Source organism: Sinocyclocheilus anshuiensis, unplaced genomic scaffold, assembly GCF_001515605.1.
Source record: "Sinocyclocheilus anshuiensis isolate Anshui unplaced genomic scaffold, SAMN03320099.WGS_v1.1 scaffold2443, whole genome shotgun sequence".
Lineage (NCBI taxonomy): Eukaryota > Metazoa > Chordata > Actinopteri > Cypriniformes > Cyprinidae > Sinocyclocheilus > Sinocyclocheilus anshuiensis.
The window spans coordinates 25,874-40,909 of NW_015536660.1; the positions used below are offsets into that span (position 1 = coordinate 25,874).

The following is a 15,036-nucleotide window of genomic DNA, read 5'->3' on the forward strand; positions in this document are numbered from 1 at the left end:
AAAAAAACATCAAATTTGAAATGTAACGCAGGGAATGTGAAAAATAATAATTTACGGTTATTCACTGTAAATTATTATTTTTCACTTAAAAAAACGGTATACTACCGTAAATTACATGTAATGTCCAATACAGTTTTTCACCGTATATAGTAGGGGAACTTACCGTTAACCATTTAACAGGTTTTTGCTGTAGCATTTTTTCAGTCTTTTACCGTTAAATTCACGGTTATTTTTTAGAGTGTATTTGAAGAGTTCATTTGCAAAAACAGATAACTCTGTTCTCAAAAAAGTTCAAAAATCTTTTTTTTTTGTCCTACATTCCAATTAATATCAATCAAACTGCAGTTGGGTTGTTTTGATTAAATAATAATAACTAAAAAAATACAGCTAACTAACACAATATAACACAATAAAAAAACATGATTCAAGAAAATTTATAAAAACGGAGTTATCTGTTTTTGCAAATAAACTCTTAATTTTTTATTTGAGTATCGATACTTTCAATACTCGCATCAGTATCGATATATCGATACTTCAGGATGGATACTCCCATCTAACTAAAAAAAATACAGCTAACTAACACAATATAACACAATAAAAAAACATGATTCAAGAAAATTAATAAAAACGGAGTTATCTGTTTTTGCAAATAAACTCTTAATTTTTTATTTGAGTATCGATACTTTCAATACTCGCATCAGTATCGATATATCGATACTTCAGGATGGATACTCCCATCCCTACACTCTTAAAAATAAAGCTGTTTCACGATGCCATAGAACAGTGATCTTCACTATTTTTTTTCATTTATAGGACAAAGTTAATAGGAGAGCCACTTTTACTGCAAAGTATGAAAAGTTACATCCAGTCATAAATAGCATGTCTGCTTCTCAATCCGTCATCCCATAACATACAATACGCAATGCAATACAAATGGGTTTATTTTTAAAAGTTATTTATTTAAAGTTATTTGCTTCAACATTAGCCCATCATGTATCAAACCATAAGAGCACATTCGGCGTTAAGAGCTGGAAAGATTGCCAAAACAACTCCGCAGTGAGTCAATGTCATGGACGTAAGGGCAGAGCAAGTTTAAATATCTTTGTTTCTAGTCAATATTTCCGCTGTTTTGGGTATTTTTTAAATATAAATTATTTGCAATAGAGCAGACACTGACTGTTGTTCATGTATTTAGGCTATGTTCTCATTTAGCGAGACAGCAGACGCTGAACACACTGTTCGCTTCAGTATGTGTGTAGTAAACGAAACCGTGCGTCTGCGCCATTCATTCATAAAGAGACACGCAGGATTCATATTTAAATGTTATTTTTGCAGCTTAGTATTTACAGATACCAATCAATATTGTGATTTCATTTAAGTGTAATGACCTACTTTTGATTTATTCACCCAAACTTTGACAAATTCCGTGACATTCCCCGTTATACAGTAAATTCTGTTTTTATGACTGGATTCCGCGATTCCGTCCGCGTTTTCCGCATCGCAGAAATCATAGGGCCATAATTATAATGGGTTCTATTGTCTTTTGTCGCGTCGCTCCACGATGCTCGCGTCCGGTGTAGACACGGTGTGAGTTTTTTTAATGGCTTAGTTATAGCCCTGCTTGTTTTTAATGATTTTATTAAATATCTGTATTGATCATATCATCGCATTATTTACTGCCATCTGCCATGCGAGCCACACATTAAAGCTTGGCGAGCCGCATGAGGCTCGCAAGCCACGCAATGAGTAACACTGCCATAGAAGAACCTTTTTGTCTAAATGGTTCCATTAAGAACCTTTAACATCTGAAGAACCTTTTCACTGTTTCACAAAAGCTTCTTTGTGGCGAAAGAAGGTTCTTCAGATTATAAAAAGGTAAGAAAGAGATGGTTCTTTAAAGATCCTTTGACTGAATGCTGCTTTGTGTAACCAAAAATGGTTCTTCTGTGGCATCGCTGTGAAGAAGCTTTGTAGCACCTTTATTTTTAAGAGTGTAGGCTTCAGTCTTCTCTCCGAATCCCCGAAGAGCAGCGTCCAGCCATCCTCTCTAAACCCACCACCCATAATGCATCTGTGCTGGGGATTAATGGAGCGTTTGACACTCTGAGTGATTCACGCACACTCTTACCGGCAGTCTTTAAAACGCTTGCTGAGAACAGAACGGCTCTTCATGAAGAGCTGGCGATCAACAAACGATGGATGGACGGATGGCATGCATCGCGACGCATTAGCGCAGGGCTCGGATTTGTTTCTGTGGGAAATCAAAGACGGAGTGCCATAAATCTCCCGCCGCCGCAGTCAGCGAGTCAAAAGTCAGACGCATTTCGTTTGCAGCGTGTGACATGTTGATGAGATAATAATTCAAATCATCTGAGAGGAAGTTCGCTGGCTTTCATCTTCAGAGCCTCGAAGAGATCCGAGATGAGTCGGGTTTTATTCCTTTCACATGCGACACTTCACGTGTTTACGGAAAAACACGAGCTGATAGAAATCACAAGTGATTCTATTGACTTTCAGAATAAATGACTCCCGTCTCATGATTCATTAGTGTGAGTTATTACAAAGAATTAAAGTTTGTAAATACGTCAATATTGTTGCTTATTTTTATGTAGTATATTGGTTAATAAAAACTAATATTTTCATTTTATAATTAAATATTATTACATATAAAATACTATTCAATATTTATATTCAATATTCTTATATATTATAAAATAATATTACATAATAATACTAATATTACTACTACTAATAAATTGTTTTATTTTAAATTAAATATTTATTTACTTTTAAATGATTTTTATTTTTAATTTTATTATTAAATATTTATAAAAAAATTGCATTAAACATATATTAAATATTTTATTTAATATTATTAGATTATTATTGATAATAATAATAATAATAATAAACAATTGACTTTTAATTATACATTATTTTAATATTTTTAATTGTATTAAATATTAGTAATTTTACATTTATAAAAAATATTATTAAACAATTATAAGTTAAATATTTATATTTAATACTAATACATTATAATTTAATAATATAAAATAATAATAATACGTTTAAACACTACAATACTACAATGGACTTATATAATCATTCATTAAAATGTAACAAATTTCTGAAAATGACTTTTCTGCTGATGAAATCAAGGCTATATAATATTAACCATTCCAATATTATCCAATAATATTAACATCAATATTAGCATGGACTCATTTCACTGGAGACAGTAACAAATTACATAGCAACCATCCAGCAACAGTGTAGCAACACCCTGGCAACCATAAAGGAAGATTCTAGAATCCCGGTGGTGGATTTTCCAAACACCACTTACATTTTCTTCACGTAATGTAAACATTTAGTTATGAATCATGCAGACAACACTAGCATAACATTCAAATAATGGCCAAATAAATGACTGTTCTCCCCTTCAGCAACTCTGCCACCTCTGTGCTCATTAATGCTTACCCACAATCCCCTGCTCTCACTGGCCACGCTCACTTCCTGCAATTACACGAGCGGAAGGCGGGGTCAAAGGTCGGCCAATGCAGCTCAGACTGCAGACAGACGCGCAGCCACAGCAAACACACTCGTGGCTAACTGATAACCATATAACTCACAATAGAGTGGTTTTTGTTGGAAATTCAATCAAATGAAGACTATAATAATAATCAGAAATGTTTCTTGAGCAGCAAATCATCATATTAGAATGATTTCTGAAGATCATGTGACACTGAAGACTGGAGTAATGATGCTGAAAATACAGCTGCGCATCACAGAAATACATTACAGTTGAACAGATATTCACATAGAAAACAGCTGTTTTAAATAGTAAAAATATTTCACAATATTACTGCTTTTACTGTATATAAATACAGCAAGAGCAGTAATATTGTGAAATATTTTGGCTTGGAGAGCAGAAGAGAATTCTTTAAAAAAAATTAAAATCTTACTGTTCAAAAACTTTTGACTGGTAGTGTATGAAATAATAAGTAATGGTCATTTTTGCGCTGCATTTTCACATTATGCCACGTTTTTATGCCATTCTTATGTGTAAATAACATAAAGCAGGCCTAAAAGTTCACGTCATGTTTCTGAGAACGATCTGAGCTCATTATTCGGACTCTAAACTCTGACCTCTGCAGCTCCAGGCTGGAAATTCACCTTGATGAAGGAATCTCACACGCCTCCGTTCTCCAGGAACATCAGAAGCTTGTTCAATTCTCCCAGAAGCCCTTGGGCTATGCAGATTCAGAGCACAAAGGCGCAGTGTTCGGCAGCGTTCGCGCGCACAATAGCGACTTTAAACGTCTGAGAGATGTTGGGAAACAAAGCTGACGGTTTTAATGAGATAAGAATCTACAGGAACAAACACATGTCACAGCTCAACAAGTGCTGCAAATCACGCTGAAGCGCATCGTGCAAAGAAGATTTCATTCTGAGAGACGGATGGGCCAGTTAGTGTTAAACTGCTCATGCAAAACAATCAGACAATACTCAATACAACTGAGATTTTAACTGCACACGTTCAGCTGACTAACTGAAGACAGCATTCCACTTTTCTACGTTTTTCAATATTATCCTTAATAAATAATGCACATTTTTTGGGGGGAATATTTTGGGTATTAAAATAATATTTAAATATTGTAAATATGTATTTCCATAAATGTAAACATTGTGTAAATACGTGTTCATTTACATTCAGCATCTAAATGTAAATGTAATATTAAAATAAATGAAATGTATTTATAAATTTTAATATTAATAAATATTAATAAAATTAATAAATTAAACTTAATTATAAAATGTATTTTATACAATAAAAATATGCAGTCACATATATAAATAACAAAAATTTTAGCCAAAGTGTGCAGCCCTACAAACAAGCACTGAAGCCATAAAAATATATATATATTATAAAAAAAAAATCAATACAAATTAATTATATTAAACCAATAAATTAAGTTAAAATGTAAATGATTTAATTTTGTTTCCATTTTTAAATATAAAAAAATAAATCATTATTATTATTACCATTTATTAATTTCAAATTATTACTTTTTAATATAATTATTATATCATATAATTATTACTTTTTTTTAATAGTCATACATATGTAAATCACAAAAAGTTGGCCAAATTGTGCACAGAAAAAGAGAGCATTAAAAAAAAAAGACAGACACATTTTAAATCAATCACAATTTTTAGCAAAAAAAAAAAAAGAAGTACAATTAGACTGTTTCCCTCAAACAGTGCACCCCTACTCTCTGAGTTTATTTTGCGATAAATATAATCTTTATATTGCCCACCTGCTCTTCTAATATTGAAATCAGCCATTAAAACCCATAATGATCAACCTCAAGTGACCTGTGATGACGTAACATCATCAGCGAACAGAGCTATAAGATATGTTTTCACACCGAACGACGCCACAGTGAAATAAAAGCAGTAAAACAGCGCCGGCCCACTGGGTTTAATTCAAACAAGCCTACGGCCGCCAAAGCCAGACCACACAGACAAAATGAGCACTTTCCCACACGCAGGCTTTTAGAAATCCCACCCAAAACACACATCGGGCCCTGTAATGGCTTTCTCTCATTACGCCGCATTATAAATGACTCCTGTAGCCGCCGACATGCTCCCAAAGAACCGCTTATCAGACACACGATACTCACGGATATCACAACACACACGCTACGATTAAAGACCAATTCACTCAGGTCAGGTCAGATCAGATCCAAGGACGAAGATGACGAATCTGTGCTCTTTACTTCATCAGCTGCTACACAGACGGCAGAAAAGTCACATGTGACCTTGGACCACAAAACCAGTCATAAGGGTTAATTTTTTTAGATTTATACATCTGAAAGCTGAATAAATAAGCTTTATTATTTGGCTGAGATACAACTATTTGAAAATCTGGAATCTGAGGGCTCTCAAACAAGTCTTATGCACCTCTGTTTATCATTGCATACAGTATAAAGGTACATACTGCATAGCATTCAGTAAGTAAACAAACTAGTACTCCAGTAAATAAACTAGTACTCCCAACACAAGCCCTGAACCCAAAGATGTAATGAACTTTATCTGAGCTCTGTGTAAAATACAGAGTATAAATGAACATGTTTATCTTGAAGGCTGAAGTGTGTCATTTATTTTAAATGCTAAAATATTTTCTCACATCCCAAGTTACACTTTAAACTGGTGCTGGGCAACGATTGATTGAATTCAAATTTAAAAAAAAAAATGTTATATAATATATGTGTGTTCTGTGTATATTTATTATGTAAAGACATACACATGCAGTATATATTGTAAGAAATTATAGTCTGCCTCGACCCAGCTTCCACTCCAAATTGTGTATTAAACTATGCTCCTTTCTCTACAAAGAGCTTAATTATCATATAGATAGTTCTTTCCGATCTTAATCATATGTAAATAGTACCTCCGGAGCGATAATTTGTCACTTATAGCGTGGGAGAAGCAGCAGGTCGTCAAGAACCATCTGCTGACCAAAAGGGTACATGAAATAACTGCTATGGATTCTGTTTAATCTTATCACCTTAACATTTGGTTGTTCCCACTTGAGTCTACCGAAGATGTGGGAACGGAAGGCTATCACTTTCATTGTCATCCGCAATTTACATTTAAAACGAAACTTAATTTACATGTTGAGCGGGAAGATGAACGTAATACTGTATAAAATGATTGAGCTTAGGATGTTCGGGGTTCAGTCTGACTCCGTTGAACCCAAGGTACTACATGTACTTTGTCACTACTATTCTGTAATAAAAGTTATTCTTCATCAAGATCTTCGACGTATTCACTTTTTCTTACAATATTTTGAAAATGTTTACATGTATTTACATGTCTATATTTATATTCATATAATTTTTATTATATATAAATATATTTAATATATAAACATAAATTTTTTCTTAAATATGTACATGCATGCATGTGTGTGCATACAAAATAAATATACACATATATTATGTACACAAACTTTTATTTTGGATGCGATTAATCATTGCCCAGCACTTTTTTAAAACGCTTTCAAAAACATTGATTTGATTGTAGAGCGGCCCAACTTCTGACTCAAACAATGACGTGAGTTCGGGGGCGGGGCTACCTGCGTGACTGACCAATGGCAGGCGAGGGGATTGTTTGGGAAAACCGTTTGATAACAGTCATTATGTGAACACCCTTCAGCTGTATTCACAACAATCACAATTATTTCAGCCATTAAACAAGCAAAACTTAACCAAGCATTCAAAGCAAAACTTAACCAAAGATTCAATATCGGAGGATTTAAAGGCAAAATGAAAACATCAGCCGCCAAAAAACACGGTCTCGCACCGATTGCTAAAGTCTTTGACCGATTGTCTTACCTCAGTCTGCAGATGAATGCAGCTCCTTATGGATTTATGACGTTCAGATCAGATCTCTCAACATCTACAAGAACAGTCAAACAGAATATTTCGTAAGACCTTGATGAGCAGCAATAAATCACATCCCTGGGAGTTATGCAATATCATTTAATATAGAAACAACCAGTAAAACGGCTTCAGGAATCATCCCTAATCAAATCGCAATTCATCAACATGTCAAAAAACTTCCAATAATTGCTAACCCAAACAACCAGAGCTGGATGTGTTTGCTTTCATTACTAATCAAAATATGCATGCTTGAAAATCTAAAAGTAGCTAATTCACTTATAAACCCAACACAGATTAAAACATCTCTTGATGTTCAAATGCATGACTCTGGACACAAAACCAGCCATAAGCTCTCCATTGATGTATGGTTTGTTATGATAGGACAATATTTGGCTGAGATACAACTATTTGAAAATCTGGAATCTGAGGGTGCAAAAAAATCTAAATATTGAGAAAATCTTCTTTAAAGTTGTTCAAATTAAGTTCTTAGCAATGCATATTACTAATCAAAAATTAAGTTTTAATATATTTACAGTAGGAAATGTACAAAATATCTTCATGTAACATGATCTTTACTTAATATCCTAATGATTTTTGGCATAAAAGAAAAATGTATAATTTTGACCCATACAATGTATTGTTGGCTATTGCTACAAATATACCACAGCGATTTAACACTGCTTTTGTGCTCCAAGAGTTGAATCTCTTACTCGAATGATGTTTTCCGTTCATCACAACACACCTAATTTATTTTCCTTAAACTAGTACCACTAAAACTAAGCGCTGACAGCTGCTTGTGAGAAAGATCCTGAGACACTGCAGCGAGATTCACGAGAAAACGCCAAACTTTTGCAAACAAGACACCCTAAATCTGCTCGCGGATCACAGACCGACGGCGAGTGTATCGATAAACACGGCGGATTAAACCCTAAAACCTCCGTGAACGTGTCAGACTGGCGTTCAGACGCTCACCTTCATTCACGATCCTCTAAAGTCCGTCAGAAAGCGTCCGCTGCACAGAGAAACATCTAGCGATCAATTACTCGATGAGGAGAGATTAAACGACTCCTTCTGCCCAACTCGAGGAGGAAAGCTGGTTTTCTTTCCTTCAGAGAGTGAGTGTGTGTGAGTGAGTGAGTGAGAGTGTGTGTGTGTGTGTGTGTGTGTGTTGAGGCGCACAAGCTCCAACCACTGACGCATCAGAGAAATACACCTCAATACAAGCTCCTCATCCGCTTCACCATCAAAACACACCTACATACAACCACACTATACCTCAAAATCCGTCAGACCTAAAACAACAAACTGGATCCTAACCAGTCAGGTTTCAGGAGTGGCCATTACACTGAGACTGCGCTACTGTCAGTCACGGAAGCCTTGCGGATTGCAAAAGCTGATTCCAAATCATCAGTTCTTATTCTGCTGGATCTTTCTGCTGCTTTTGACACTGTCAATCATCAGATCCTCCTTTCTGCCCTCTCTTCAATGGGCATCACAGGGATTCCACTTCGCTGGTTTGAATCCTATCTCACTGGTAGGTCTTTCAGGGTGGCTTGGGGAGGGGAGGTATCCAAAGCACATCAACTTGTCACTGGGGTTCCTCAGGGATCAGTTCTTGGACCCCTCCTCTTCTCCATATACACAACATCACTGGGTCTGCTAAATGACTAAATGTAAATGTAAATGTAAAATGTAAACTATATCATAGAGTATATATAAAAAATAAAAAAAACATAAACCTCACAGAGACGGATAGAAACTATGAAAAAAAACATAATGTAATACAAAAATACTAAATATTAATCTAATCTAAAATTGCCCTTTCAAACAACCTGAAATTATATAGGCTATTATTTAATATAGTAGGCTATAGAATATACAATACACATACTGTAGCCTACATCACCATATTCCTGCTCTGAACCTCACACTAATATCAGAAAAACATCTTTATCAAACACGTCTACTGTTGTCGAAAAATAAAAGTACATTTTTGAACTGGTGGTGGCGCTATGGAGCACACCGTAGAGACCTTAAAATTGGTCAAATTATTCAGGACCATGTCTATCAATGTACTAAATATAATTCCTGAATTAATCGTTTCATTTGAGCGAATTTGAGCGAATCGATATATATATATATACATATATTAGTGCTGTCAAACGATTAACCGCGATTAATCGCATCCAAAATAAACGTTTTTGTTTACATAATAGAGTGAGCGGAGGCCGGCGGCTAGAGTGAGGCCGGGGCCTAGAGTGAGCGGAGGCCGGTGGGCTAGAGTGAGCGGAGGCCGGGGGCTAGAGTGAGCAGAGGTGGAGGATTCGACGAAGGAGGCTTGCGGGGGGGCTAGAGTGAGCGGAGGCCGGCGGCTAGAGTGAGCGGAGGCTGGGGGCTAGAGTGAGAGGAGGCCGGGGGCTAGAGTGAGCGGAGGCCGGGGAATCATTTGGTTCAAATCGGGACTTCAGAGCGTGGATCGTGAATCATTTAGGCTAGATCAGAACCTTGGAGCGGGAGTATGGTTTAACTATAGTATCTATGGTTTTGGGGGTTTTTTTTGTAAGGGATGTGTTGCCAGGTTAACAAAATTGCACCTTAAGAGGACACAATGGATGAATATAGAAAACATCTTTAAAACAGAAAGAGTGACAAAAACAACAACTCACTTCAGTGTCTGACTTATATAAATAAATACGGAACATAAAGTAGCGCTACGCTAAAGAATAAAGTTTAAAATCTACATTACAACATTAAACTACAAAAAAAAACAAATATAAAACACAATTCAGTCTTCAAATATATATAAAAATACACCTATATATAACACAGAACATGAAGTTAATGCACTTTATAGATGAAGCCTTTGGTTTTTGAGCTTCTCTACAGATCTGACCATTCAGATTCAGGATTCATTTACAAAACAAATTCAGGGCATTAAACTAGTTAGTTGTTTTGAGCTTCTGCTTCAGTGCAGGAATGAAAAGAACTGTTTCACAGAAATAATCCACAGAGTCGCTTTATTTTCACTCTTTCTTTCAGATTCTTTCAGATCTTACATGTGAATTTAAACTTCATCTGATGCTGATTGAGATCCAAAACATCCAAACCACTAAAACAATACTGTTTACAGCATTAAAGTCATCTTTAAAGTCTGCTTTTCTTTGTGCATTGTTTAATTTCTGTGCATGAAACGTAGTGCTTAAAAAATTTAATGATATTGGATATACATGATCACACACACATACTCAAGGAGCAGGTGCAGAATGTCTAACAGTTTTTTAGTTAGTGGAGGAGAAGGAGGACTAATGCGGTTAAACCTTTTTTCTATAATCTGATCATCATAAACATGCATTGCAACCTACTGGCAAACTCAGTCATTACTGGAAGACGGTGAGTGTTTGCTAATATCCATTTCGCAGGGACTGAAAATGATCCGGCATCGTATGAAAGGCGAGCGCAGGCTGTGTGTTTGTGGTGGAGTGATGGTTTGGGATCTAGAGACCGAAGGATCGCTCTCAGGTGACCCGGAAAATATACAATGTCACTCATTATTAAAGCATTTACAGTAGTGATGCAAACGTGTTTCTGATGATGCAGTGATATTTTAGTATCATTGAAATACTATTTATATGTAGGCTATAGTTATCTAAAACTAAAGCTATAAAACTAAAATGAATATATATATATTAGTTTTAGATAACAATACCTTGTTCTCAATAGATGTTGTGATCCATGTTGTATGAAGAATTAATTTTAATTTTGTTAACATTTTAAATTAAAATTTAAATATTTGTTTCTGTTCTATTCTGATTTTAAATTTCAATCTTTGATTTTATATATTACATTTCAAATGTTTTTCTATATATTTTCTGTTTTCATTTTAATTTCAGTTAGAAGTTTCAGTAATTGTGTTGTTTTTGTCATCTTTATATGTAAATATAGATTCATTTTTAGTTTGTGTATTTAGTTTGAGTTATTTTAGTACTTAAGCTTGAAGTAAACAAAAATTAGATTTTTTTCTAAATTCTTAATTTTAGAGTTATTCTCTTGTGAAATATATGAAAATGTGAAATAATATAGAGTATTTTCCTATATATTTTGTTTTAATTTTAGTTAAAGTTTTAGCCATTCTGTTCTCATTTTTATAATTTATTTTACTTAAAGTTTTTATGAATTTTTAGTTTGTTATTTTGTACTTCAACTTAATCTAAACAAAAATGACTAGCTAAAATTGACATTTTTGTTTTATAATTTTGCATATCTCATATTTGTCTTTTGTCATCTTTGCATATGCGCGCACACACACACACACACACCTATCTATCTATCTATCTATCTATCTATCTATCTATCTATCTATCTATCATTTCAAGCAATAATTTTTTTATGGTTTTAGTTTAGTTAATGATAACAATGGATGTTGTGATCAGTGTTGCATTAAAAAAAAAAAATCATTTTAATCACACTATGATTAATGTATGTTTTATTTTTCATCCCATCTCAGAATAAAGAAGTAAATTACAGGCAACTAAAACAAAGAGAATAAAGATGCACATGAACCACCGACCCTTATTAGCTTCAAAATGAGTGCTAATGATTAGAAAACAGTCGGAATGACTTTAGGCCTAAATATGAAACATTTTTGTATATTAATGTCTTTTGTCATCTTTGCATATGCGCGCACACACACATACACACACCTATCTATCTATCTATCTATCTATCTATCTATCTATCATTTCAAGCAATAATTTTTTTATGGTTTTAGTTTAGTTAATGATAACAATGGATGTTGTGATCAGTGTTGCATTAAAAAAAAAAAATCATTTTAATCACACTATGATTAATGTATGTTTTATTTTTCATCCCATCTCAGAATAAAGAAGTAAATTACAGGCAACTAAAACAAAGAGAATAAAGATGCACATGAACCACCGACCCTTATTAGCTTCAAAATGAGTGCTAATGATTAGAAAACAGTCGGAATGACTTTAGGCCTAAATATGAAACATTTTTGTATATTAATACAAATAAAGGCACAGAATCAATCAGACATCCCACAAACCTGACACAGATAAAAGAGCACAGAAATAACTCATAAAACATTAAACATCACCGCTCTGAGAATAAAGATGCACATGAACCACCGACCCTTATTAGCTTCAAAATGAGTGCTAATGATTAGAAAACAGTCGGAATGACTTTAGGCCTAAATATGAAACATTTTTGTATATTAATACAAATAAAGGCACAGAATCAATCAGACATCCCACAAACCTGACACAGATAAAAGAGCACAGAAATAACTCATAAAACATTAAACATCACCGCTCTGAGAATAAAGATGCACATGAACCACCGACCCTTATTAGCTTCAAAATGAGTGCTAATGATTAGAAAACAGTCGGAATGACTTTAGGCCTAAATATGAAACATTTTTGTATATTAATACAAATAAAGGCACAGAATCAATCAGACATCCCACAAACCTGACACAGATAAAAGAGCACAGAAATAACTCATAAAACATTAAACATCACCGCTCTGAAAGTAAAATACGCGCAAAGCCCCCGAAATCTTCCTTTCCGCCTCAATAAATATAAAATATACCTGCATAAAGAGAGCTGGATGTACTGCAGCACTCACACTGATCTCATGAGTGTGAAAAATATATTAGCACAGAGTCATGGCTCTTTAAAAACATGTGGAAAATAGAATATGATCTTCTGTAATGCTACAAATAACAAATGAAATATCTTTTGCATGTAAAGATCATTTTCAATCATGGTAAAGATCTCAATAAAACACTGTATCGCATGATATACTCACTCAAAAACAGACAAACACACCCAGAACATGAAACCGAGTCTTATTCAGGGAAGCAGTTTCTGATCTCATGATGAGGGAAACTGGAGCAAATATATCTCTTCTCATAAACATTCATGCACTAAAATAAATCTCACAAAAGTCAAATATGACCAGCAAGGCGTTGGTTTCAGTGTGAGATCAGAACTGGACAGTGTGAGCGTGCTTCTTGCACAAGGGCTTGTCTTTCTTGGAGAAGAAGGTCTGACCCTCCAGACTCGTGCTGCACACCTACAGGACCAGAGAGAGACACCAGAACATCATCAAAACCACATATTAACCCTTCAAACAATCAAATAAAACCATATTTCTCATTTTGATTCATTCCCTTTACAAATGTCAGTTTTATTTAAGAACCAGGGAAACCCTATATATTTGTGATTTCTAGACCTTTAAAGTTATGGGAATTTCTATAATTCATTTAATTTTTTTTCTAGTTATCTCAAGACGTAAAATATTTTGAGTAGAAATTGCTATTTGTGAGTAAAAATAAAAAAATTCAATAAATAAATGAAAATAAAGTAAATAAATTAAATGAGCAAATCAAGTAAATAAACAAATAATGCATATGAATTAAATTAAATAAATAAAGTAAATAAGTGAATAAATAACTACATAAATAAATAAAAAGTAAATGAGTAAATAATAAAAAGGTAATAAAAAGGTAAATAAAGTAAGTAAAAGAAAATTAACAAAATAAATATATAAAGTTAGTAAATAAATAAGTAGAATGAAATAAGTAAAGAAAATAAACAAACAAATAAATAAGTAAATAAATACAATAATAAAACAAAGTTAGTAAAGTTAGTTAGTTTAAAAAAAAGTGAAAGTAATGACCCCATATGATTGTAAAGCGCTTTGCGTGTACAGCAATACACAATAAATCGCTATATAAATGCATCATTCATACTATATTCACTGCGTAACAGGAGCAAGCGTCTCATGGCTCTGATACACTGCACTGTTCTCGTACCGTACAGACGAAGCAGGTGTCGTGCCAGGTGAACCCCAGCGCCTCCAGGAACTTATCGCCCGCTTCAATGGGGAAGTCGCATCCGTGACAGCTGGTGCCGAACAGGGTGTAGTAATCTAAACAAATCAATCACAGCGCTCCGATTCACTCCGAGTTTAGTGAATCAGTTCAGCTCGCTCATGAATCAGATCTCGATTCACACAGAGGTTTCTTCAGTTTGACAGAACGGGAAAGGATGTGTTTTTATGAAATGTAGAGGAGGAAAAAGTGTGATATTATGCTTTGGAATGTAGTGAAGTAAAAGTAAGTTTCTCAAAATAAAAATATCTTTATTTAAAGCTGCAGTCCGTAACTTTTTTTGGTTAAAAATGATCCAAAATCAATATTTGAGCAAGTACATAACCAGCCAGTGTTCAAAACTGTCGCCTTACTTTAGCCCGATTCACAACGGTTAGCTTATAATAATGTTTTCTAGTTTGAGTGGTACGGGTAGGTTTTCGTGGGAAATTCGAGCATGCTGCCGCGTCATTATGTCACGTCTGTAAACATAAAGAAGTTGTCCCGGCTACTAGGCTATCGCATGTGAGGATCCTGCAGGTGGCGGATCATTTATAGCCTTTTCTCACAGCAGCCGGAATAATTAAATATATCATTTTGATGGCGGATTGTAATGCATAAAGGATTATGTGTTTATGAAACACATGTGAATGAAATTAAATTATATTCCAGTTATAAATGTGCTTCTGA

General features: G+C 34.3%; 1 protein-coding gene and 1 long non-coding RNA gene across 2 annotated transcripts in view; both read right to left on the reverse strand.

The window, feature by feature from the left end:
* Window positions 1–8,609, reverse strand: part of LOC107654399 (uncharacterized) — an 11,049-nt gene extending 2,440 nt beyond the window's left edge. The window contains exons 1-2 of the long non-coding RNA XR_001630331.1: window positions 8,424–8,609; window positions 7,404–7,467 (exon numbers count right to left, since the gene is read on the reverse strand). This is a non-coding gene — a long non-coding RNA (uncharacterized LOC107654399). The remainder of the gene's footprint in view (window positions 1–7,403; window positions 7,468–8,423) is intronic.
* A 4,771-nt stretch (window positions 8,610–13,380) lies between these two features.
* LOC107654391 (PDZ and LIM domain protein 5-like) overlaps window positions 13,381–15,036 on the reverse strand; it is a 64,857-nt gene continuing 63,201 nt past the window's right edge. Inside the window, exons 10-11 of the mRNA XM_016441440.1 lie at window positions 14,290–14,414; window positions 13,381–13,547 (exon numbers count right to left, since the gene is read on the reverse strand). Coding sequence (XP_016296926.1) covers window positions 13,458–13,547; window positions 14,290–14,414 — 215 coding nt within the window. The 3' untranslated portion in view covers window positions 13,381–13,457. The remainder of the gene's footprint in view (window positions 13,548–14,289; window positions 14,415–15,036) is intronic.